This window comes from Pipistrellus kuhlii, unplaced genomic scaffold (genome assembly GCF_014108245.1).
Source record: "Pipistrellus kuhlii isolate mPipKuh1 unplaced genomic scaffold, mPipKuh1.p scaffold_m20_p_18, whole genome shotgun sequence".
NCBI classification, from domain to species: Eukaryota; Metazoa; Chordata; class Mammalia; order Chiroptera; family Vespertilionidae; genus Pipistrellus; species Pipistrellus kuhlii.
Window position 1 is genome coordinate 9226696 of NW_023425493.1, and position 21910 is coordinate 9248605.

General features: G+C 53.6%; 1 protein-coding gene across 4 annotated transcripts in view; it reads right to left on the minus strand.

Annotated features, from left to right (window-relative positions):
- The window catches only part of PLXNA2 (plexin A2), a 210937-nt gene that overhangs the window by 146356 nt on the left and 42671 nt on the right, over positions 1-21910 (minus strand). The window contains exon 4 of one of the 4 annotated variants that reach the window (XM_036441961.2): positions 14182-14430. The exons of the other annotated variants lie outside the window; for them this stretch is intronic. Within the exon in view, the coding sequence (XP_036297854.2) occupies positions 14197-14430 (234 nt within the window). The 3' untranslated portion in view covers positions 14182-14196. Of the gene's footprint in view, positions 1-14181; positions 14431-21910 lie in introns of those variants that run through there. 4 annotated transcript variants of the gene reach the window in all.

The window sequence follows — 21910 nt, forward strand, 5'->3', positions numbered from 1 at the left end:
ACTGAAGGGTCCTGGGTTCCACTCTGGTCAAGGGCACATGCCTGGGCAGGTTCGATCCCAGTGGGGGGTGTGCAAGAGGCAACTGATCAATGACTCTCTCTCATCATTGATGTTCCTATCTCTCTTCCCTCTCCCTTCCTCTCTGAAATCAATAAAAATATATATATTTTAAAAATATGGATCTCCCACCCAGGTCCACTCAGCTCAGCTCAGCATCTGACAGACAGTGCAGTGTGGACTAAGCGTGGGACACAGCCTGCCACTGGGCAAGAAGGGGGGGCATTTCTTCTGGGGGAGGTGCCTCCATGGTCCCCGCTGGGGCTGTCATACCTGCCACGTGGGAGTCCTCTGAACGGGAGACACAAGGGCTCTAGCATCCAAGTAAGAAAGGATTGAGGTTCTTGATTTGAAGGCAGCGAGAGAGGGAAAATGACCTCTGAAAAGTCCTGTTAAGGAGGACAAGGTCTCCACATGTGCTTTTTATCTCTTAAAATTCTAGGCCTCCCGGTGAGGTCTGTATCCTCCTGCTTGGCTCTGTTCTCTGCTGGGAGGCCTGGGGTCAGCTGGCTTTATACCAGTAGGAACGACTCCCCTGGGGAATGGGCTGGAAATCTGAAAAGGTTATCCATAGTCCCCGTGGCGGGTGGGAGTTACACCCAGAGGTCCTGAAGGGGTCAGGGAGGGGGAGACCGTCTGGAGAAAGGGTTTCAGAAAAGCAGACTTCCCAAGAGAATGCCTGAAAAAGCCCAGCAGTCCGAGATGGAAGACCCTACAGTTCACAAGGTAGTTAACAGGCACCTGGGGACTCGTTGGGATAGTTACAGGGTTGGACATGGGTCAGATTCCCGTTGAGTGGTATCTTGGGCTTTTGCTTGAAGTTAGTTGATGGATGGCTCAATTCTGCTCCCGACTGAAGCAACCAGCCTACGTACCCTCCTCTCCCTCATACCTGCCCGGTGCTTTACCGTTTACAAAATGCTTTCCGAGTTGGGTTTAATTTTCAGGTCACACAAACTCTGTTGAATAAATGGGTGAGGACTTGCTGCCCCTTCACAGGTGAGGAAATAGAGGTGGGAGCATGTTGATGAAGAGCGCGCGGTTCCACAGAGCAGGCAAAGCCTCTTAAACGCAGGGGAGGGGAGCACGGCGGAGGAGTCCCAATGGCCTGTAATTTACTCTGGGGCCCGTCCATTTCCACGGGGGTGGGCAGGAGGGAGGGCGGTGACCCCGGTAGTTCTTTAGTTCTGCATGTGCCCAAGCGCACCCTTTCCTGCCAGAGTAGGAGCCTCAGTCCACCCAAGCATGGGCTTTGGGCTAGAGATCAGCAGGACGTGGGGTCATGGAGAGTAAGACCCAAGGACCATGAGTGACAAGGTCCGAATGAGGTCGCTACCTGTTGGAAACGCCTTGAGGAGAACAGAAAAGATATTATACACTAGAGAGAGTCCCAACGTGGAAACCAGACAGCCAAGGGATGCTGTCCCAATTGACAGGAAATGCCAAGGAGGAGAGGTCTGATTCAGGGGGGATGAGTCACCAAGGAAGCTGGGGAGGTTAGCCCTTTGGCCCTCTCCCCCTGTCCCTGCCTCCTTGAGCCCCGGGGCCACTCAGGGTCCGTGCCCACAGGGTCTCTGCACAGACTCCTCCACCTGCTGCTGGGGAGTGGCCTTCAGCCTTTGCTTTTATTCAGAATCCAAGCTCCAAGGCCCACTCTCCTCTAATACCTTCTCCCGCTTTCCCAGGCAGAGTGGTGATTCATTCTCTCCACCTCAAGCCCTGGGCACTCGGTCCATGCTTCTATCTTTATATTATCCTATGGCATCCCCTTTGTTAATACACGGCGAAATGCGACGTTCTCCATCTGTGTATTTCTCTTACCCACCCCATGCCGAGTCCAGCACGGCCCCTAAGTTACCACCGACACCCAGCGCGTTGAAGGCTGGTTAGGAGAATAGGTTCTAGCACCATACTGCCCGGTTTGAACCCCTGCTCTGCCTCTGATGAACCTTGTCTTCCCTGTGCCTCAGTTGCCTCATTTGTCAAATGGGGATAATCATCACAGATACCTCACAGGATCATTATGAGGGTTCATATATGCAAAACTCGGACAGTGCCACTGAGCGAGCGCTCCGTGTTCCCTCGAATAATTATTCCCTTTTGAAAGCAGGAAGAAACAACATGGAATTAGTGTGCTGGCCACATTTTTCCTCAGGGACCTGAGAACCCAGAACGAGGGTAACCTCTGTAGGGATGGAAATCAAGTTGGGATGGAGTGCAACATGGAATTGCAGCCAGCGGAAGCCTATTTGATGGGCGGTGGGACCAGCACAGTGGTTCTCAGTGTGGTCCCTGGACCAGCAGCAATCAGCCCAGCCTGGGAGCTTGTCAGAAATGCAAATGCTCAGTCTTCACCTGGTCCCGGGGGTCCCGAATCAGAAACCCAGGGCCTGGGTTTTTATAGTAGGGGGAGTTTTATAGCTCTCAGGTGAATCGGGTGCACACTCATGTCTGAGAGCCACTGGGCTGGGTTTTGTCAGTGTCTTATTATAGTGTGTGCTCCGAGATTTCAAGCCTGCTGTTGCAACACAAGTTGGGGGCCTTCCCCCGAGGCCTGGGGCACGTGTCGGGGAGAAAACGCTGCTGCTGATCGGAGACCGCGTGCCATGAGGCCAGCGCGGTCTCTGCCTGCTGCCGGAGCTCACCACGTGTCAGTCAGTTCCTGTGCTCTTTGCTCCTTTTCCTACAGATACCTGGGACCAGGGGGATGAAGGGGGGGAAGCCATGCTTATGGAGAATCCTGAGCCCTCTGCGGCAGAGGGGAGGGGCAGACTGCAGCACGGAACGATGGGTGGGAGCCTTGCTGTGAGAATCAGCACACACAGCGTGCACCGTGGGCATGTGCCCAGGGAGGACAGGGACACTGTCACTCCGTGAGCCTGGAGCTCAGCGAGAGGAACAGGTGGAGACGCAGGAGGGAGGAGAGGCTGGCTGGGGCCCAGCATTCCCCACAGAGGTTTACACATGAGTCATTCCCCTGGGGAAGGCCTGAAATGCCACGCAAAGGGATAAATCTTCGGGGGGAGGGGGTGCTGCCTGCCTCTGCCTCCTACCCAAGGGGATGGGGGGGGGGGGCGTGTATGTGAGAGCTAGCAGCATTCTTACCTCACACGGCACCTGGGCGCCTGGCCCCTGGCTGGGAACCTACTTTTGAGGGTATTGAATGAGGCACAGTCTAAACACCTGTATCCGTGAGGCCGAGAGGAGGAGGGGAGTTTGAGGGCCTCTCCCCTTACATAAACCCAGTTTAGGATGATGCAGGGCAGGGGTTCGCAAAGTGTGGTCCCCAGACCCAGAGCCTCAGCCTTATCTGAGAACTGGCAAAATCGGCAACTGGGACATGCTCGTTCTCAGGCCCCGCCCCATGCCCATGAAAACCCGAGCCTCCATGGTGGGCCCGGCGATCTGCATGCTAACGCCTTTCAGGGGCTTGTGGCGAAGGCCCAGGTTTGAGACCCACTTGTTCGGGGCACTAAGGATTAAAGTCTTTTTCTCGTTTGGAGGAAGGCCATGTGCTACCCCACAGGCAACGGCCTCCCTCGGATGCTGGCATCCAGTGCTCCCACCCAGTCAGTGCCCCGCCCCATCCCCATTCCCCAGGATGAAGGCATTTCTGGGCCTGGGCCAGGGGAGTCTCTGGGGACAGGGTGGGAGGAGAGGCCCTGTGGGTGGTAGAGGGGAGGAGAGGGGCGGGGAGGCTGCCACAACTCATTTTCTCTGCACACGAAAGCCCAGAGGAGGCCCGCAGCCCCCTCGCCATTGAAACTGGCAAATTACCGGATGCTGATTGGCGATATTACCAATAATGACGATAATAGCATCAATAACGTGAGGTCAGACGGGCATTTTCCCGTCTTCGGTCAAGGGGTAAGGTTGCAGCTTTCGTGCATTTGCTTCTGATTTGGAGGAAACCCTGGACCCCAGCCAGCTCCATTTCCATGCCAGGGGGTGCAGCTGGGGCTCCTAGCCCCTTGCTCCCCATCCTCCTCTTCTGCAGGAGCCTCCCTCCAGTCAGTCACCTCCCCTCCTCCTGGCACAGGGGTCTGCCAGTGTCTGGGCCGGTGAGGGGCTAAGGCAACAGCCAAGAGGCCGGCAGTACCCACCTTCCACCCCCACTGAACCATCCGTGCGTATTCACTCTGCAGACTTAGATCCAGCCCCGAGGAAGGCAGGCGAGAGGTTCACCCTGGACGCTGCCTGTTTGGAGAGGCTGAGGCACCTGGGCTCTGCTGGCCCCACAGAGAAACTGGAGGTGAAACCATGCACATGAGGGAAGGGGGCCTCAGCCAATTCCTACATAGTGAGAGCTACGTCTCCCCTTAGAGGTCATCTCCTCCCGCCCGTCCCTTACCCGAAGATACAAGACTACAAGACTGAGCAGCAATCCAAAATTTCAAGGAGAGAAAGGGGCATCTGGTAGCATTCTCCTTCCACAATAGCCCCCACCACCCACCGACCCTTGTTTCTTATTTTTCCAAGATTTCCAGGGATGAAATGGTCCCCTAAATGCTGCAGCAGTGTTTCTGAAAGGATCAAAGGCAGCAACCAAATACCCCGAGTCCTCCGCTGCTTCCCTCTCGCTGCCTGCCACCCCGCCCCCCGCCCTGGCTTCAAACACGGGAGGAAATTAGCACAAGGCCCCCTGTCATCACAGCAGTGACTTGCGAACATGTGCTCGGGGTGTTTCTCCTCCACGACCAGAGGTTTGGGGCAGCTCGCTGGGGGCTTGTATTTTTTTTTTTTTTTTTAAAGCACTGTGTGTATGTTAAAGTCATTAAGGCTTGAAAAGGGGGTGGCGGGGAGGGGAGTGAAGGCCATTATATGGGGAGAGAAGAAAAATGACCTGTCTTCAGGCTGTCAACGGAGGAAACGCCTCTGCCTGGGGCAGAGGGAGAGGGCCTGGCTGGAGCCTGCGCAGGCACCTCTGCGCCTGGATGCTGGGGCCGGAGGAGGAGGCAGAGGAACGGTTTGGGCCTTTGGGGCCGTGGCCGTGGCTGTGGCCGTGGCCATGGCCGTGGCCTGGTACTGGGCTGTCCCCTTGTGCTACAGAACAAGAACGAGCGAGCTAGCACAGAAGCAGCACTCCTGTGGACCCGGCACGCAGGGGGTGCCACTACCACCCCAGCCCACAGCAGAGACACCGAGGGTCCCAGAGTCATAGCTAGCAAGTGGCGGACAAAGCATGGAAACAGGCCACGCGACACCACGGCCGAGTCTTTGGAGACTTAGCTCCAGTGGAGACCAGCTCGCTGCCTCCTTCCTGCCTCATCCCAAAGCAGCCAAGGGGAGCGGGCACAGAGGAGCCCGGGGCTGGGGGCTGGGGATGAGAGTGGTGGCATCAGGGCAAAGGAGAGCTCTGGCTCCGGGGCAGCTCAGGCGCTTGGTGTCTCCCTCCTGCCCGGGCGTGAGAAAGGGTGACGGGCTATACTTTGGAGCCTGGAACTCCCAACAGGAATCCCAGTCTCCAGGCCCCGAGCCTGTGGCTTCTCCCTTCCTTTAGGCCTGAATTGGCCTGCCCCGGGGGAAAGGATTGCATGTATGTTCTCCGCAGTGACGTGGCGATGTGGAGGGGTACCATCCTGGCTGGCGCTCTGCGGACCCTTCGCATTCGCATCCACGTGGTCCTCACCCAGGCCAGCAGGACTGAGCCAAGCCTTGTTCGTCCTCCTGAGCAGCCATTTCTTCCCCCCATGTCCCCTCACCCCGAGGGGTGCGCCCCCCTCCCCAGAGCACAGGCTTCAAATCACCGCCCCCGTGGCAGCTGCTGCTTTCCGCATGAGGGAGGCTCAGGGAGGATGAAAGTCCTGTCCCCCTGGCTGCTCCACAGGCCTCCTTTGCCAAAACATACTGTGAAAGGACCCCTGACCCTCACCTCATCCTTTCTCAGCTCTTCCTCCCCGTCAGCCCCGACGGCCTTCCTCCCCCCAGAGGGGGCTAGACAGCTCGGTAATTTAGGGATCTCTAGCAAGAAAGGTGCAGAGGTCAGAAGTCAGGGAAGGGCTGGGAGTTTACCCCTGCTCCCTGGCCGGAGGCTTCCCACCATCTGCATTGCAGGCCCCCAAGGGCCTGGGCTTGGGGGGTGGGGGGACAGGACGGGCCCTGGAGGTGGGAAGGGGTGGTGAACGGAGGGAGGAAGGGAGGAGGGGAAGGCACCGTTTTCACTAATGCCCTGAAGAATAACTTTCAAGACCCAGATGCACCCTCTAATGTTCGTATTTGCAAATCTTGCCAGGAAAGGGAACGCTAGGTTTCCCTGGGAACTGAGCCGCTGTAGGAAGTCTCCCTGGGAACTGAGCCGCTGTAGGAAGTCCCTTCCATGATCTCACTTCAACTCCTCCCAGGGCTCGCTGTTACACAAACAAAAGCTAACTCACACCGGATCTGTCTTCGCCCTCCCGCCCTGTCTAGCTCAGCACTCAGCCCGGCTCCTTGGCTCCTAGGCGCAGAACAGGTCGGGTGGGGAGCGGCTCAGACTCGGACAGGGAGGTGAGCACCAAAACCCTCAAGAAGATCAGACTGCCATTCCGTAGCTACCAGCAGTGCCTGCTCAGCCCTCCCAGGAGTGGAGTGTTTTGGAAACTACACTCTTGGAATGTTAGTTCCCCAAGGGGCCCTACGGAGCAATCTCCTCATTTTGCAGATGGGGAAACTGAGGCGCAACAGCCTTCCTCCAGCTGGCTGGTAGGCGTCCTCTGCAGTTACGAGGAAGGAAGGAAGGGACCTTGGAGAGCTGCCCTACAACTGAGAAGGGGACCAGGGGGGTTGTGGCCAGTGCTCCTGGGTTCTCACCACGCTGGGACGGGCAGCTTAGCCTTCCTGGGAAGAATCCGGCCGCTGCTGGACCTGGTGAATTGCAATTCACAGCTGGTCACCTCCCTGGCTGCGCGGCCAGCACAGGTCAAGGCCAAGAGGCCGGGATCAGAAGAAGGAATCCTTTCCTCTCTGTGGGCTGTCTCCTCACATGGATCCAGCCGGGGCTGGTGACTTCCTGGCCCAGAGGGGGCTTTCCTCTCTTCCTCCTGGGTACCCGGATGGACGGAAGGTTGAGGTCAGGGGGGAGGATGGGATTTTTCAGCCTGGGGTAGGGAGTGAAAGCTCTTCTGGGGCTCCCTCCCCCTCCAGGGGTGAGGTCGGCAGAATAAAGGTCACAGATGGACCTGCCATGGTCTGGAAGAGGAACATGTGGTGGCCGCTCTGACTCTGGTGACTGTCAGCGGCCCGGAGCTGCTGCTGACAGAAAAGCAATGACGGGGCAGAGACCAAGGGCGAGCTGGGGTCTGCAGCTGCAGGCACTCTGCTCGGTGCCCCCACCCGCTGCCTGGGGGTGCAGGCTGGGGCTGGGGGAGGACAGGTGCAGAGGGGGCCATCTGGGGCTGCAGGGAGGGCTGGGCCCCATCACGCTTGCTCCATCCCCCAGCTCCTTTGTCCAGGGAATGGATCACAGAATGACTGATGGCTAGTCCTGGGGGTGGGGGTGGGAATCCGGCTCGCTGGGAGCAAGGGGAGGTAAACTTCACTGGGGCATCTTACAAAACATCCCCTTTCAATCGGGACTCGGAGGTGGAGGACCCTCCTTAAGGCTTCCAAGTTGCTTTTACTTCATATTCTAGAACTGCATTAGCCACTATGGTGGCCACACACAGTCATTCCCATTTAAATGAAGTGACATCAAGCCAAAACCGTTTTTAGCTCAGTGGATAGAGCATCAGCCTGTGGACCGAAGGATCCCAGGTTCAATTCCGGTCAAGGGCATGTACCTTGGTTGTAGGCACAGCCCCAGTAGGGAGTGTGCAGGAAGCAGCTGATCGATGTTTCTTTCTCATCGATGTTTCTAACTCTCCCTCTCTCTTCCTCTCTATAAAAAATCAACAAAATATATTTTAAAAATAAAATAAAAAAATAAAAATAAATGAAGTGACATCAAATAAAATGAGAAATTCAGTCCCTCAGATGCACTAAGGCATTTCATCGCTCAGAAGGGAGCAGTGGCCACTGTGCTGGACAACCGGATATTAACAGTTCCAGGCATCACAGGAAGTTGTTTTGGACACTGCTGTTCTAGAAAGTTCCTACTGGAGTCTAAGGCTCGCTCTGGATTTCTTCAGAAGGTCCCAGGCCAGCTTGCTCCTCTAGGATGAGGGAACGGTGGGCCCTGAAGATGGGCGTGGGTGGGTGGGACGGGGCGAAGGGAAGCGCGATGAAAGAATGTCACGACAATTATGTTCCTGTTGGCAGCCCGGGTGCTTTCTTTAGACCTGGAGCCTCTCTGCCGGCGCAGGCGGAACTCAGGCGGCTCAGCCAAGCGGGTTTTGCAATAATATCCTGCCTCCCGCCCCCGCCCCTGCTCCAGCGTCAGAACCCAGGAAGGTAGGCCAGGGCATCCCAGATAAGGTGGGCGGAGTGGCACTCGATGACTTACTCACCACCCCCCTGGCCTCCACGGGGCTGGTGGAGGCAGGAACGGGGACCGGGACATAGGCTGAGGATGAAGTAAGCGGTTATGCTCAATTTTGAAAATTGTTGACAGGATAGAGCTGGAATGGGAGATGCAGAGCCAGATACTGAGCACGCCCGGCCAAGCCTCCCACCCGACTCACTCACCGGCCTGGCTGCTTTGCCCACGGTGGGAGGTCCCGGCACCGAGAGAAGTCAGGAAGAGCACAGGCACACACACACACACACACACACACACACACACACACAATTCTACACACAAACACACACACACACCCTACACACACACACATCCTACACACAAACACAAATATATACACACTCTCCACTCCCCACACACACACCCTACCCACAAACACATACATATATATATATACCCCACACTCCCACACACACCCACATATCAAGTACCTATGTATGCACACGCCACATGCACACATAACCACCATAGACATAGCACATGCATGCATGCACACATCAGGCACATACACACTCTACACAAACACATACATACGTATATGCCACAGCCTTCCACCCCACCCACCTCACATGCTAGTAACCACACACATACATACATACACCACACATCCACATTCACGCATATGCTGCAGATACATACACACCACACACATTCCACACACAGGCATGTACACACCGCACACCATGGAGTTGCAGGGGGCGGGTGGAAAGAACCTTGAGCCCATCTCTCAATGGCTTCAGCTCTTCCTCCAGACCCCAGGGGCCCACAGAGGGTCCCGCGAAGCAGCAGCCTCTAGGGCCTCCGAACCTAGGGTCTGGGCCCCCTAAGGCCAGCAGGCCACCTCTTTCCACACGGGAAAAGCGAATGTGTTTGGAGTCATTCCTTCCCGTCCTGGGGCCAGGAAGCCCCCAGGCCTCTGACACCCCTCAGCACCCTGCACTTGCCCCCACTCAGATTACTCAGGATCACAGCAAGGTCTGCTGCCGGCATGTCCACTAGGCCTCAGGGGCCTGCCTGAATGGTTCAAAGGAAAACTGGACTTAGAGGCACGGCCTCCATCAGGGAGCTTCTCTCCATGGGCTCCAGGCGGAGGGGTCCCGGGGAATGAAGGCCAGGATCTCAGTGTGGCCATGAAGCCATTTCCTTCTCCCAAGGGCCCGGAAGAGCTGCAAGGAGACCCCGGTGCTCTCCTCTCCTTCCGAGGCCCCTCCTCCCCCGTGCAGAGCTAACCGGCACGACTGGCATAAATACATCCATATATCTCTCTATAAATACACATATCCTTCACTATATATAACTTTTCTCCTAAAGACTTGGCAAGAACTCCCTGGAAGCCTTTTCCATGACACAATAGAAAACCATCAGAGTCATCAGTTTGATGGTTCCCACACACAGAGCTCAGGGGTGACCTCTGCAGAGCCCCTGGACCCCTCTCACAGCCCCCACCCCCCAGTCACAGAACACAAGTGCTCTCTGGCCTCTGAGAGCAAAAGAGAGTCCATTGCTTTTGACCTCCCACTTAAAATGTACATAGGCATTGCATCGGAGCTCCAGCTGGCACAGGAGGAAGCCAGCCGGCCAGGGGCACCCCCTGGCACTTAGGAGCAGCTTGAGTTAGGGTGGCGCATTGCTGCTTCAGAGTGGGTTACACCTCCCTGGGCAGGATGGGGTCCCGCTAAGTAGGCATCTGTCAGGGCTTGGCAACCACCTAGGCACCAAGCAAAGACGGGCGGGGCTCCCGGTGATGGCTCCTTGGATAAGCAGGAGAAACCCCCGGGTACCAGCGAGAGCTGGAAGAGCTGCCTACGTAATGGCTTTCTGAGGGAGTTATCACCAGGCACAGGTTCTAAGAATCCTGTCTCCATCACCTGCATCAGCAGTTCTTGGAAGGAGGCCCAGGAAGAGAGGACGGAAAGACTGGTTCTGCCACCTTTCCACTTCCTGCTCCGCTGTTCAAGGCTGGGTGGGGGTAGCCCTGGCCGGTGTGGCTCAGTTGGTTGAGCATCACCCCCATGCACACCAAAGGGTCAAATTTTCAATTCCCGGTCAGAGCTCCTGTCCGGGTTGCAGGCTCAATCCCTAGGAAGGGGCATGAGGAGGCAGCCAACAGATGCTTCTCTCACACACCCATGTTTCCCTCTCTCCTTCCCTGTTCCTTCCTCTCTCTCTAAAGCCAATAAAAATATATGTTTTAATAAAGGGTGGGGTGGAGAGAGCCCCGTGACTCCTCTGTGAGGTATTAAGATCCCAGCCACATGCTGGCACCATGTTGAATTCCCAAAAAGGTTTTCTTTTCTTGATTTTCAAAGTGGGGGTTGGAAGAGAGGATTCATAAGCAGAGCGTGGAGAGTGCAAAGGGATAGGACCATGGTCGGCAAACTGTGGCTCGCGAGCCACATATGGCTCTTTTGGCCCCTTGAGTGTGGCTCTTTCACAAAACACCACGGCCTGGGTGAGTCTATTTTGAAGAAGTGGCTTTAGAAGAAGTTGAAGTTTAAAAAAAACAGGCTATCTAAAGAAATTTCAATCGTTGTACTATTGATATTTGGCTCTGTGGACTAATGAGTTTGCCGACCACTGGGACAGGAGATCAACTGAGAAAGGCAGACAATGTCATTTGGAAAAAAAACAAAAACAATACCACAATAAACCACAGCAAAAAATACACCAGAAAACTAAAAAGCCCAACTCCTGCAACTCCACCTCCCGGAGCCTGTCTTGCTTGGCATTCTTTCTTTGTAAAGCCGGTTGTTATCTTTATAACGGAGACAGACAGAGACGTGCCAGCAGGTGCTGCTGGCAGCTGTGTAATGACAGTGTCAGAATGTCTTCTGGAAGGTAGCTGGGAGGCCGAGGCCCGGTGGAGAGGATGGGGGCGGGGGAGAAGTTGGCCCACATCTGCAGAGAGTAGCTAAGGAATGGCGCCCTGGGACTTGCACTGTTATTCTGAACAGAATTCTTCCTGTAGGAAGTGAGGGGCGGGCGGGGGGGGAGAAGAGAGACACAATCCAGTGTTTTTCGGCCCCTAAGCACGTTGAGCTGGAATTAGGAGCCGCTCACTGTGTCTTTGGGCAAACATCTTAGCTCTCTTCTCAGCATCTCACACTTTCTTCTTTTCTGCTAGGATCAACTAGAAAGACCTGCCGCCCCTTGGAGAGAGATCCCAGCAGACCCAGGGGTGAAACAGCCCTGCAATGCTTCCACATCTGGAAAAGGTAATGGCTCCCAGACTGATGGTGGGGCGGAGGGGGGGGGTGTCCCAGACCAGCAGGGGAAAGGTGGTTTTTGTTACCTCGCTGACCTCAGCTCCCCCCAGTGCGAAGGAGGCTGTGGGAGGCTGGGTTCGGAAGGGAGTGGGTGGAAGGGACTGGCCTTCACCAGGAATGCGGCCCTCAGGAACACTCAGAAGCTGAAATTCTCCACTGCTCGGTGCTTATTTACAGCTCAGTTCCCTACAACCGACCTCCTGAAGGCAAACCCGCCAACCTTGGAAGCAAGTCAAAGTCTTCCTCGGAGAAACCCGGGCTGCGAGAGGCTGTCCTCGGGGGCACCGTGCCCTCCCCAATCTGTCACTCCCCTACCTGTGGGGATAATCACCAAGATCTTATGGAAGTTCCTGGCATTTTTTCCCTCCATCTGAAGGGCATTGCCAGGCCCGAGTCTTGGGTTACATACAACCTGCCGATGTTGGGTTTTACTGCTCAGTTCCTGCTCATTCTATACTTTTCTTTTTTCTTTTATTTTAATGGGGAGGGGGTTGTACGTTAACCTGTCATCACACAGGTAACATCTGTAATTGATGGGGGGGGGGGTGGACATAGGCGGCGGGCAGCAGCAGTTAAAGCATGCAGCTGTAATTGCCCTGGTCACAGGACATATGGTCAGGGGACAATGGTGATTAGCATAGAGATGTCTTCTGCGGGTCTCAGGCTGCTAATAAGATGGGAAGGGGACAGAGGCCCTTCATTTGCTTTCCAAATGCCTTCACAGGTATTTTCTCATCAGAGGTGCCCCTTCGTCCGTCCTGGGAGGTTGGAACCAGAATGACCGATGTCTCCAGTTTTAGAGATAAGGGAACAGGCTGTAGAGCTGGCTGGAGCGCAGTCCCGCAGGATTCTGGGCTTTTCTCCCCTTAAGCTGCAGAGCCAGGCCTCTGGGAAATGGTGCACAGAGGACTTGAGAAGGGGGCAAGCACACCCCTGGTAGCTACCTGGGCAAAGGGCCCTTCCTTCTCATTTACATCTCCCACGGCCCACAAGCTAGCGTTTACACACCACAGGTGCTCCAAGAATAGTGTGACTGGCTACTCGAGGCAGGAAAAGAGGAAGGACAGCACAAGGGTACCAAGGCATCATGGGGGTTGTGAACCTTCAGCCGACTAGGGTTTGTGTCTAGGCTCCAGGGCTCACTGGCTGAGTAATCCCTTGGGGTTTCTGTTGACCTCATCCCCAGAATGGAGAAGGCACGCCCAGCTCTGGAGCTGCTATCTGGACTAAATGAGACGAGGAATGCAAACACTGCAAACGGCGATGCGTCAAGTTGGGTCTTGCTGACCCTGAGGTTGAGGAGGTCGCCAGAGATGAGAGCACAGAGAAGGAAGCTCCTCTTCCAAGGGCTCTCGGAGCAAGGCCCCCGCCCTCCTGCCCCAGGCGGATGAGTAGTGTGTCCGGAGGGGACGGCAAGCTATGTTAGGGCGACAAGATGTCTAGGCAGTGGTCGGCAAACTGCTGCTCGATAGCCACATGTGGCTCTTGGGCCCCTTGAGTGTGGCTCTTCCACAAAATACCACATGCGGGCACGCATGTACAGTGCGACTGAAATTCTGTGGCGCATGCGCAGAAGTCGGTTTTCAGCTCTCAAAAGAAATTTTAATTGTTGTACTGTTGATATTTGGCGCTGCTGACGAATGAGTTTGCCGACCACTGGTCTAGGGCACGTGTTCTGTCTCTGCATTCTACAAGTTCCTCGTTGTGAGACGAATGAGAAGGGAAAATGGGGAGGACAATCATTAGGTATCTTGAGGCTCCCTCCCAGCCTCAGAGTCTTAAATGATTTCAGATTATGTCTTCACAAAGAGTCAACTGGTACCACTGCTTCTCTCTGCTTCGCTCTTCCGTGCCACTCTTTGGCTCTCTGCTGGGCTGAGGGGTAAATATGGATGACTCTGGCTCACATGGTCATGTCAGGGGAGTTGGTAGTGGCTGTCGTCAAGTCACCCAATTCACCATAGAGACAGGGCACAAGGGCACTCCTGTGGCTGATTCAGGGGCCTGGACTAACCTACCCATGCGGTCCCCAGAGGAGGCCAAGAGGCCAGGCTTAGCAGGCCCACCAGAAGGTTGGACTGACTACATCTCCCATCTGCTGCAGCCCCTAGAAAACGCCAACCTGGGACGAAGGCGAAAGGATGCCCAGGATGGCTAGCACAGTGGTCAGCAAACTGTGGCTCACAAGCCACATGCGGCTCTTTGGCCCCTAGAGTGTGGCTCTTCCACAAAATACCACGGCCTGGGCGAATCTATTTTGAAGAAGTGCGTTAGAAGAAGCTTAAGTTTAAAAAAATGTGGCTCTCCAAAGAAATTTCAATCATTGTACTGTTGCTATTTAGCTCTGTTGACTAATGAGTTTGCTGGCCATTGGGCTAGCATGTCTTAAGTAGCCACGCTCAGCCAAGCAACCATGCTAAAAGATGAACACATTTGACCTCACTTCATGTTCAAAGCACCCTGCCAGGTGGGAATCTTCCTTCTCATTTCGCAGTCGAAGAACCCAGAGCTCAACAAGGCCAACCACTTTCCCCAGCACCATCTTCCTGGTAGGTGGCAAAGGCAGGGCTTGAACCAACATGGTCTGGTTCCAAGGTCCATTTTCTTCCCATTACACATGCTGCTCAGGGCAAACAGCCCACGGTCGGAGCTACAAATAAAACACCGCGCCTCCTACGGAGGCACTAAATCAGCGCAAGGAGAGGCTGGCAGGGAGCAGATCTTTATCGAGACACTTGAGGAGCCAGAGAAATACCTCCGCCTCCTCCCAGCCGGAGGGTTGGCTGTGTCTGTAAGATGAGAAACATTTTTGGGGGTGGGGGATAGGGAAAGGGGAGTGCAATCTCAAGCTAAAATCCCCACCCACACCAAAATAAACTGGAAGGCAAACTGGGGCCTCAAGGACTCGCCTCCAGGGCCTGTGTGTGTCTGTGAGCAGGTGAGCCTGTGTGGGGAGGAAGGAAAGAAGCAAGCAGAAAAGGAAAAGTAATATCATTTTTCAAACGCAGTGCTGTTTACCAGGTAGAGTCTCTTCCCAAATTTATGTTCCTCCCTCACACACTTAGTTTACGGTTTCTCCTTCCTGACCTTGTGTGGAGGGAAGCACAGACTCTGGGGCCAGCACAACTAGGTCTGCTTTCCAAATCCACACCTATTGAGCTGCTCAATAGACTCGTAGTGCATGAATGAATGGGAGGATAACCGAACCTCCCTGAGCCTCAGTTTTCTTATCTGGAACAATAAATAGCCATGGTACCTGCGCTGCAGGGCTGTTTTGAGGATTAAATAACATTGAGCATCAACTCTGTGCCTACCACCGAGTTGATGCCCAATCCATGTTTCTCGATTCGATCAGTTTCTACTCTTCAGTACTGTTGGCACTTGGGCAGGTACTTTTTTGGTGTTGGGGGATGTTCTAATATTATAGGATGTTGGGAAGCATCCTCAGTCTCTATCCACCGAATGCCAGTACCATCTCCTCCCTCCAAACAGAACATTCAAAAATGTCTCCAGACATTGCCAAAGGTCCACAGAATTGCCCTCACTGAAAAATACCGGCTTCATGTAAGTAATGGTGATGTCGGCAGCAAGCAATATATTTGAAAGCACAGAGTAGGCCCTGGTGGTAACATGTATTTTTTTTGAATGAGGGAGTGAATGTGTGAACGCACACAGTAAGTACTAACAGGTGGAGTTCTTCATCGTCAAGCCTTGGAGTCAGGAGCGGTACAGTCTACTCTGTGCTGGACTCTAGGCAGTTGATGGAATCAGCAGGGACTGGGAAGGGCATCACCCAGTGGGCCTTCTGGCTCCCCTCAACCCCCATCTCTGCTGCCAGGTGATTTCTGGCACAGCCCTGGCATCTGCTGAGAGTTGCAGACAGAGCACTGACAGGTGAGTGTGGCTGAGAGCTAAGGAGGCTGAAGGCATTTTCCCTCTGAGGAAGGCAGTCCCACGGGATTTGCCTGCAGCAATAAGGGCCTGAATTTCAGAGTAAGAGATGTGATCGCTCTAATCACAAACGCTCCTCCCAGGAACCTCCTTCATGCCCAGGGCCAGTCAGAGACACTGGGTGGAAGCCCCGAAGTCCCGCTCCACCTGGAGACACAGCATACACCTGCAAGCCACTTCGACTCACATTAAGAAGGTACCTTACAGCTGGGCAGAGAGGTGGCTCCTGTCCCAGGATTTTTTCCACTTTCCACCCCCTGTCCCCCCTCCTCTTTTTTTTTTTTTTTTTTTTTTTAAACAATTACTGAATGTCTGCTCTATTAGCTGGTAAAATGGGCAGAGAGATGAGAAGCACAGCCCCTATCTTAAAATTACTGCGTGTGCCGAGGGACAGAGAAAGGAAAAGGGAAATTATAATAATCATAGCTCTCATTTACTGAGCTCTTAGTCTATTTTGGAAACTCATCTATGTGCTTTACATGCATCAACTCATCTGCTTTGTCCCTCACCACTAGCCTGGGAGGCGGAAACCATTATTTCCAATTTTCAGGTGAAGAAACAGGGACAGAAAGGTGAAGCGATTCTTACTGCATCACCCAGATTTCAAGGGGCAGCATCGGGAGTGGAGCCCAGGGCACTTTGGCTCCTGGGCCTGGACTCTTCTGAGCCACTTTGCTCTTCTGCTCTGGTACTCATGTGATGGGCGCTAAGAAGCACATCTCGGGGGGCTTCCTGGAGGAGGCATACCCCAGAATCTTGAAGATGAGACGTGATAGCTGGGCAAGGGGACGGGAGAAGTGTTTCCAGTCTGAGAGAACAACACATGCAAAGTTGGAGGTGAGGAGCACAGAGACCCCTCAAGGTTCCATGGGACAATTCTTACCCTCCCAGGTGAGCCCCCTCTCCTGCCCTCCTGACTGATAGGACTACTACTGCTGGCCTCTCTCTAAAAAAAAAAAAATAAAATAAAAATCAATCAATTAATTAATTAATTAAAAATATATATATATATATATGGGTTTGTATGAAAGAGGATGACACGCTGGGCCTGTCTGGCCTTTCTGTGCTGTGTCTCTCTGGACACTCACGGGGGGCCACCCAGTTGGCCTCCTTTGCCCGCCGTGCTGTCTGACTGAAAGGCTGGGAGGGACCCGGGCTCGGCCTCCCACAGGTGTGTCTTCCACACCGCTCCTCCACGTGCCGGATCTGCTTCCCCCCTCCGGCCCCTGGCTCACCTCCTGGCCCTGATCTGGGTTGTTTCAGCATCGCCTTGTTCTGCTGACACCAGGCGGGGGCGGGGGGGGGGGGGAGTGTGTGCATGTGTGTGTGGCAGGTGGTGATTATGATGTATGCGTGCCTGTTACAAGGGGTACACACCACATGGGAGTCAGACCGGCCCAGCATTTCATCATCTTTCGTTCAAACCCTTGATTTCAGAGGGGAAGGGAGAGAGAGAGAGAGGGAGAGAGAGAGGGAGAGGAGCATCAATGATGAGAGAGAATTGTTGATGGGCTACCTTCTGCTTACTCACCTCCCTACCCCCGCAATGAGCCTGCAAACGGGCATGTGCCCTGACTGGGAATTGAACCATGATCTCCAGGTTCATAGATTAATGCTCAACCACTGAGCATGCCGGCCGGCCAAACCTTTTTTTTTTTTTTTAGCAACAACAAAATAATTCTACTTATTACCCTACTTATATAGGGAGGGTGGAATTGGAGAATTAGAGTGGTCACCCTGGAGCTCAGAGGCACGCTGCCTAAAAACTTGTCTAAAAACCACTAGACAAAGGGTCTTCACACTCGAGGGTTGTAGACAGCTTTGAGAATGTGTCGACAGCAATGCTATCTCCACACAGAAATCAGAGATCTACAAATGTCTGCACGGCACTTTTCTCTGGATCACAGACCCCTGGATCCTGGCATCAGGTTAAAAACCCTGTGCTCTTAGCTTCGGCCATATCTCCCTGCTGGGTCTCCCTGCCCCGCTGACTGCCAGGGAGAGATGAAAGCTGTCGGTGGCTGCAGACAGTCAGTGACGAAACCTAGACTGTCCCGGCATTGCTTCGTCTGTCCCGAGAGAGCAGAGGCCTAGGGTTTGGAAAGCCTGACCTTCTTGGGTTCAGATTTCTATGCTGAAAGCATTGGTGTGAACACTGTTCCCACACAGCCAACCCTAGAGGACCTGGGGGGTCAGAGAGGGTCTGTGCCTCAGTTTCCTCACTAGCCTAATGCCAGTGAGCTCACATACCTGGGCAAGGGTTAGAAGAGACAAAAGAGGGCATCCAGGTTCCAATTTAGTGCCATTCCTGGGGAGTCATGGGTAAAGCATTTGATCCCTCCAGCTAGCTTCCTCATCCACAAGTTCACGGCCGTGGTTGTTAGGGTGACTAGATGAGCTCAAAATGGTGAGATATACATGGAAGCGCTTCATGTACTCAAACCACTGAACAAGCTAGCGGGTGGCATTACTATCTTGGCGTTCAGAGACTGCCTAGGACAGTGGTCGGCAAACTCATTAGTCAACAGAGCCAAGTAGCAACAGTACAATGATTGAAATTTGAGAGCCAATTTTTTAAAACTTAAACTTCTTCTAACGCCACTTCTTTAAAATAGACTCACCCAGGCCATGGTATTTTATGGAAGAGCCACACTCAAAGGGCCAAAAGAGCCACATGTGGCTGGCGAGCCGCAGTTTGCCGACGACGGGACTAGGAGATGCACCAAGAGAATTGCCTTCCAGACCAGCAACCAGGGAGGCTGATGGAGACCACTTTTACTCAACAAGGTCAAGTTGTGGCCCAAGATATAAAATAATTTGTTCAGGCCAAAACCGGTTTGGTAGAGCATCTCAGTGGTAGAGCATCGGTCTGTGGACTGAAAGGTCCCAGGTTCGATTCCGGTCAAGGGCATGTACCTTGGTTTCGGGTACATCCCCGGTAGGAGGTGTACAAAAGGCAGCTGATCAATGATTCTCTCTTATCGATGTTTCTAACTCTCTATCCCTCTCCCTTCCTCTCTGTAAAAAATCAATAAAATATATTTTAAAAAATAATTTGTTCATTGTCATCCATTGATTAATCCTAGGGGGTGTGGGGGGACCTCATCGCGTAGGGTTCAAGGCTCTAGAAAATCCCAGCAGCACCCAGTGGCCCTGAGCCGTCCATCCCGCTGTCTAAGCCTCCCCCTCCCACCCCTCAGACAAGGACAGAGACCCTGGGGACTTGCTCCCGGTCCTTTGTGCTCAGGTTGGGGCGCTTCTCTGCTACGATATGCAAATCAGCTCCCAGACTCCCAGTGATGGGAGGGCGAGAAGGTTCTCCTTTGGGTCTGCCTGCCGTTCCAGAGCTGATCTGGGGGAAAGATCCAGTGGAAACGGTCCACCTCCACCCAGTCATCAAAGTGCCCTGTGCAGCCGACATACGTGTTTTATGCAGCGTTCCGCCGGCGGCCGGCGCCCGCCTGTATGTGTATGAGATTAAAGCCCAGCGCTCAATAAATAATTTAGCAGCTCCCCGCAAAAAAACACACACGCAGCATAATAGCTACCATCTCCAGCGGTCTGATGTGTACAGACATTGCCAAGGCACGCCACTTTCATCCGTGTGTTTCCGTTAGATGGGGGGTCCAAAACCGAGAAGGAGGAGACAGGGACATCACCCCATCCTCTGGGTGCCTCCTGCCCCTAAGATGAGGCCGATGAGACGGGAAACTCGTCAACACACTCATGATTCAGGGCCTCGCTGGCTGCCCTGCACCTCCCACCCCCTGCTTTGCTCTGGTCTCCGCTTCCGGTGGCTGTCTGTGCGTGCGGGAAGAATCTGAAACCTCCACTGGACCAGTTATCCACTCAAAATCTGGTTTTCTTCTCCCAGGGGTGACCTTGGGGAGCAAAGCTGGGTCCAGGTGCTGTCGCGAGTACCTTGCTCGTGGCTGCAGCGTAAAAGCAGAAATAAAATTTAAAAAATATCACTGCCACTGCCACCAGAGCCCTGGCTGTAGTTTTAATAAACCAGCAGAAGCGGTGACTGATTGGTAAGGCTTGGCCCTGGGCATGACGGAGGGGGAACATGTTGGAGAGGGGAGGAGGGAGAGGCTGGATTGCTGTTACAGGGAGGGAGGGTGCGAGAAGGCAGAGACACTTCAGGGAAGTTCCTCCAAATTCTAGAAGCATCAATGGCAGAGGAGTGGTGATCTATGCAGCACCATGAGCTCCCAGGAGAAGACAAAGTCAAAGGGAACCGTCCTCTCCCCACTGGAAAGTGCCCTGGTCCTGATTACTGTTAGGGGACAGGTGGCTTCGTGGGGGAGCCGGGCACAAGAGAATGAGAGGATTTCCCTCTAGCTTTCGGGGAAATCTAGAAGGGTGGCATGGCATCCACTTCTGTACTAGCCCTTGAGTCTCCTGTAGGTGGCATCTACTCCATATCCACCGGCCACTGGGCTTGTGGGGACACCATTAAGCTCACCCCAGCCCCCCTCCACACACACACACACACACACACACACACACCCCTCCTTTGCACCTCCTTGGCCTTGGTTGCATTTATTGCCAGTGACTATGGTTTATCTCCCGTTGTTTATGGCCTGGGACAGGCCGCCTACAAATAGCTCCCCAAAGAGTGGAGAAATGCAGGCATCTGCCATTCTGGGCAGCTCTTCCCAGAAATGAAAAGGACAGTCATAAAAGGTTGCGTTGGGGGGTGGGTCACGCATCATAAAAAGTGTAATGGACGAATGCAGACTGGCTGCAGCCCAGAGGTGTCTGCTGAACTCGGACATAAATATTGGGGAGGCACCAAGGAGACAGATTTTTTATTTCTTTTGATTTGATGGTGGGGGGAGGTTGGGCATGTTTTTCCCCTCTATTTCTCTATGGTCATTCCTCTGGGGATACCACCTCTCTGCCTGAGACGGAAGCTACTCCATATTTTACAGCTTCTAGAGCAGTTAAACTCTTGGAAAGACTGGAGGTGCAGGAGAGTTTGTGGGTGCATCACATTACCTCGCAGGGCGAGTCAATTTCGGAGTTTTGCTTGGATCACCCAAGATTTTGCAGATAACAAAAGAACAGCAGCGGGTGAGGATAATTATGTTAAATGTGTGCTCCGATGCACGAATGAGTAACTACGCACTTGCCCAACATCAGGCTAATTTCCAACATTAAGAGGACTGAATTATGTTCTCCACTTAGTGGGAATTAAAACAGCAGCTTTACCAACAATAACTCAACAATAGTCTCCATCTTGCTCAACTCCAGGTATGGAGAGCAGAACAGTTGTTTGGTAATTAATGAAACATTCAAGTGGAGGGCTCATCCACACACATCTTTTCCTTCTAGCATTTTCTGTGGTGGAGCATCGACATTCTCTGGTGGATGGTGGCCGTCGGCCAATCGCCATGTGTCCACACATTTGCCTTGAAGTGTGTGCACTTCGGTAGAATGGGTGACGGTGCAGGGTAGGTGAGGGGCAGAAGGCAGAGGGAATGCACGTCCTGAATAATAAGGGCCTCCATTCTGGGGGATGCGAGGATGCTCTCGCCCCTGTCTCCATATGCCCAAAGCCCTCAGTGATAGAGGTCTGGGCCCTGAGCTCAAGAGTGAATTCAGTTCACCCAAGACCATGGGCTGCCTGAGTCTAAACAGAAAGTAGGGTGCCTACTGTCGGACAAGAAGCCCCTCGTTCCATCTTTCAGTTGGTGGGGAGAAAAAGCCTAAAGGCATTGGAAATTCATGCTCCCATTCACTCGTGTTTTTGAAGAGTTCATTTTCCTGTGCTGTCTCCATGATGGGAGGGAACTAACGTGGCATTCCTCTGAATGCCATGGGTACCAAGAGCTACCAGGCGTCTTCAAACTACGGCCCTCGGGCCACATGCGGCCCGCAGAGGAGTCTGATCTGGCCCGCCAGGTTTTTTGGGCAGTGAGCGCAGCCCAGGTGTTACAGTAGGAATTAGTAGTTCATATAGTCCGGCCCTCCAGCTCTCTGAGGGACCGTGATCTGGCCCCCTCTTTAAAAAGTTTGAGGACCCCTGAGCTAGGCTGTAGCCCTTTCTATCTGGGTATATGTGAAAGGACAAAGAGAAGGGGATAAGGAGTGTTATTAGGTATAGAAGGCCTATGAGGAGAAATTCAGATAGAATAAGGTCAAAGTCTTATAAAGTAGCTATAATTACCCCTATTTTAAAAATGACAATTCTAAA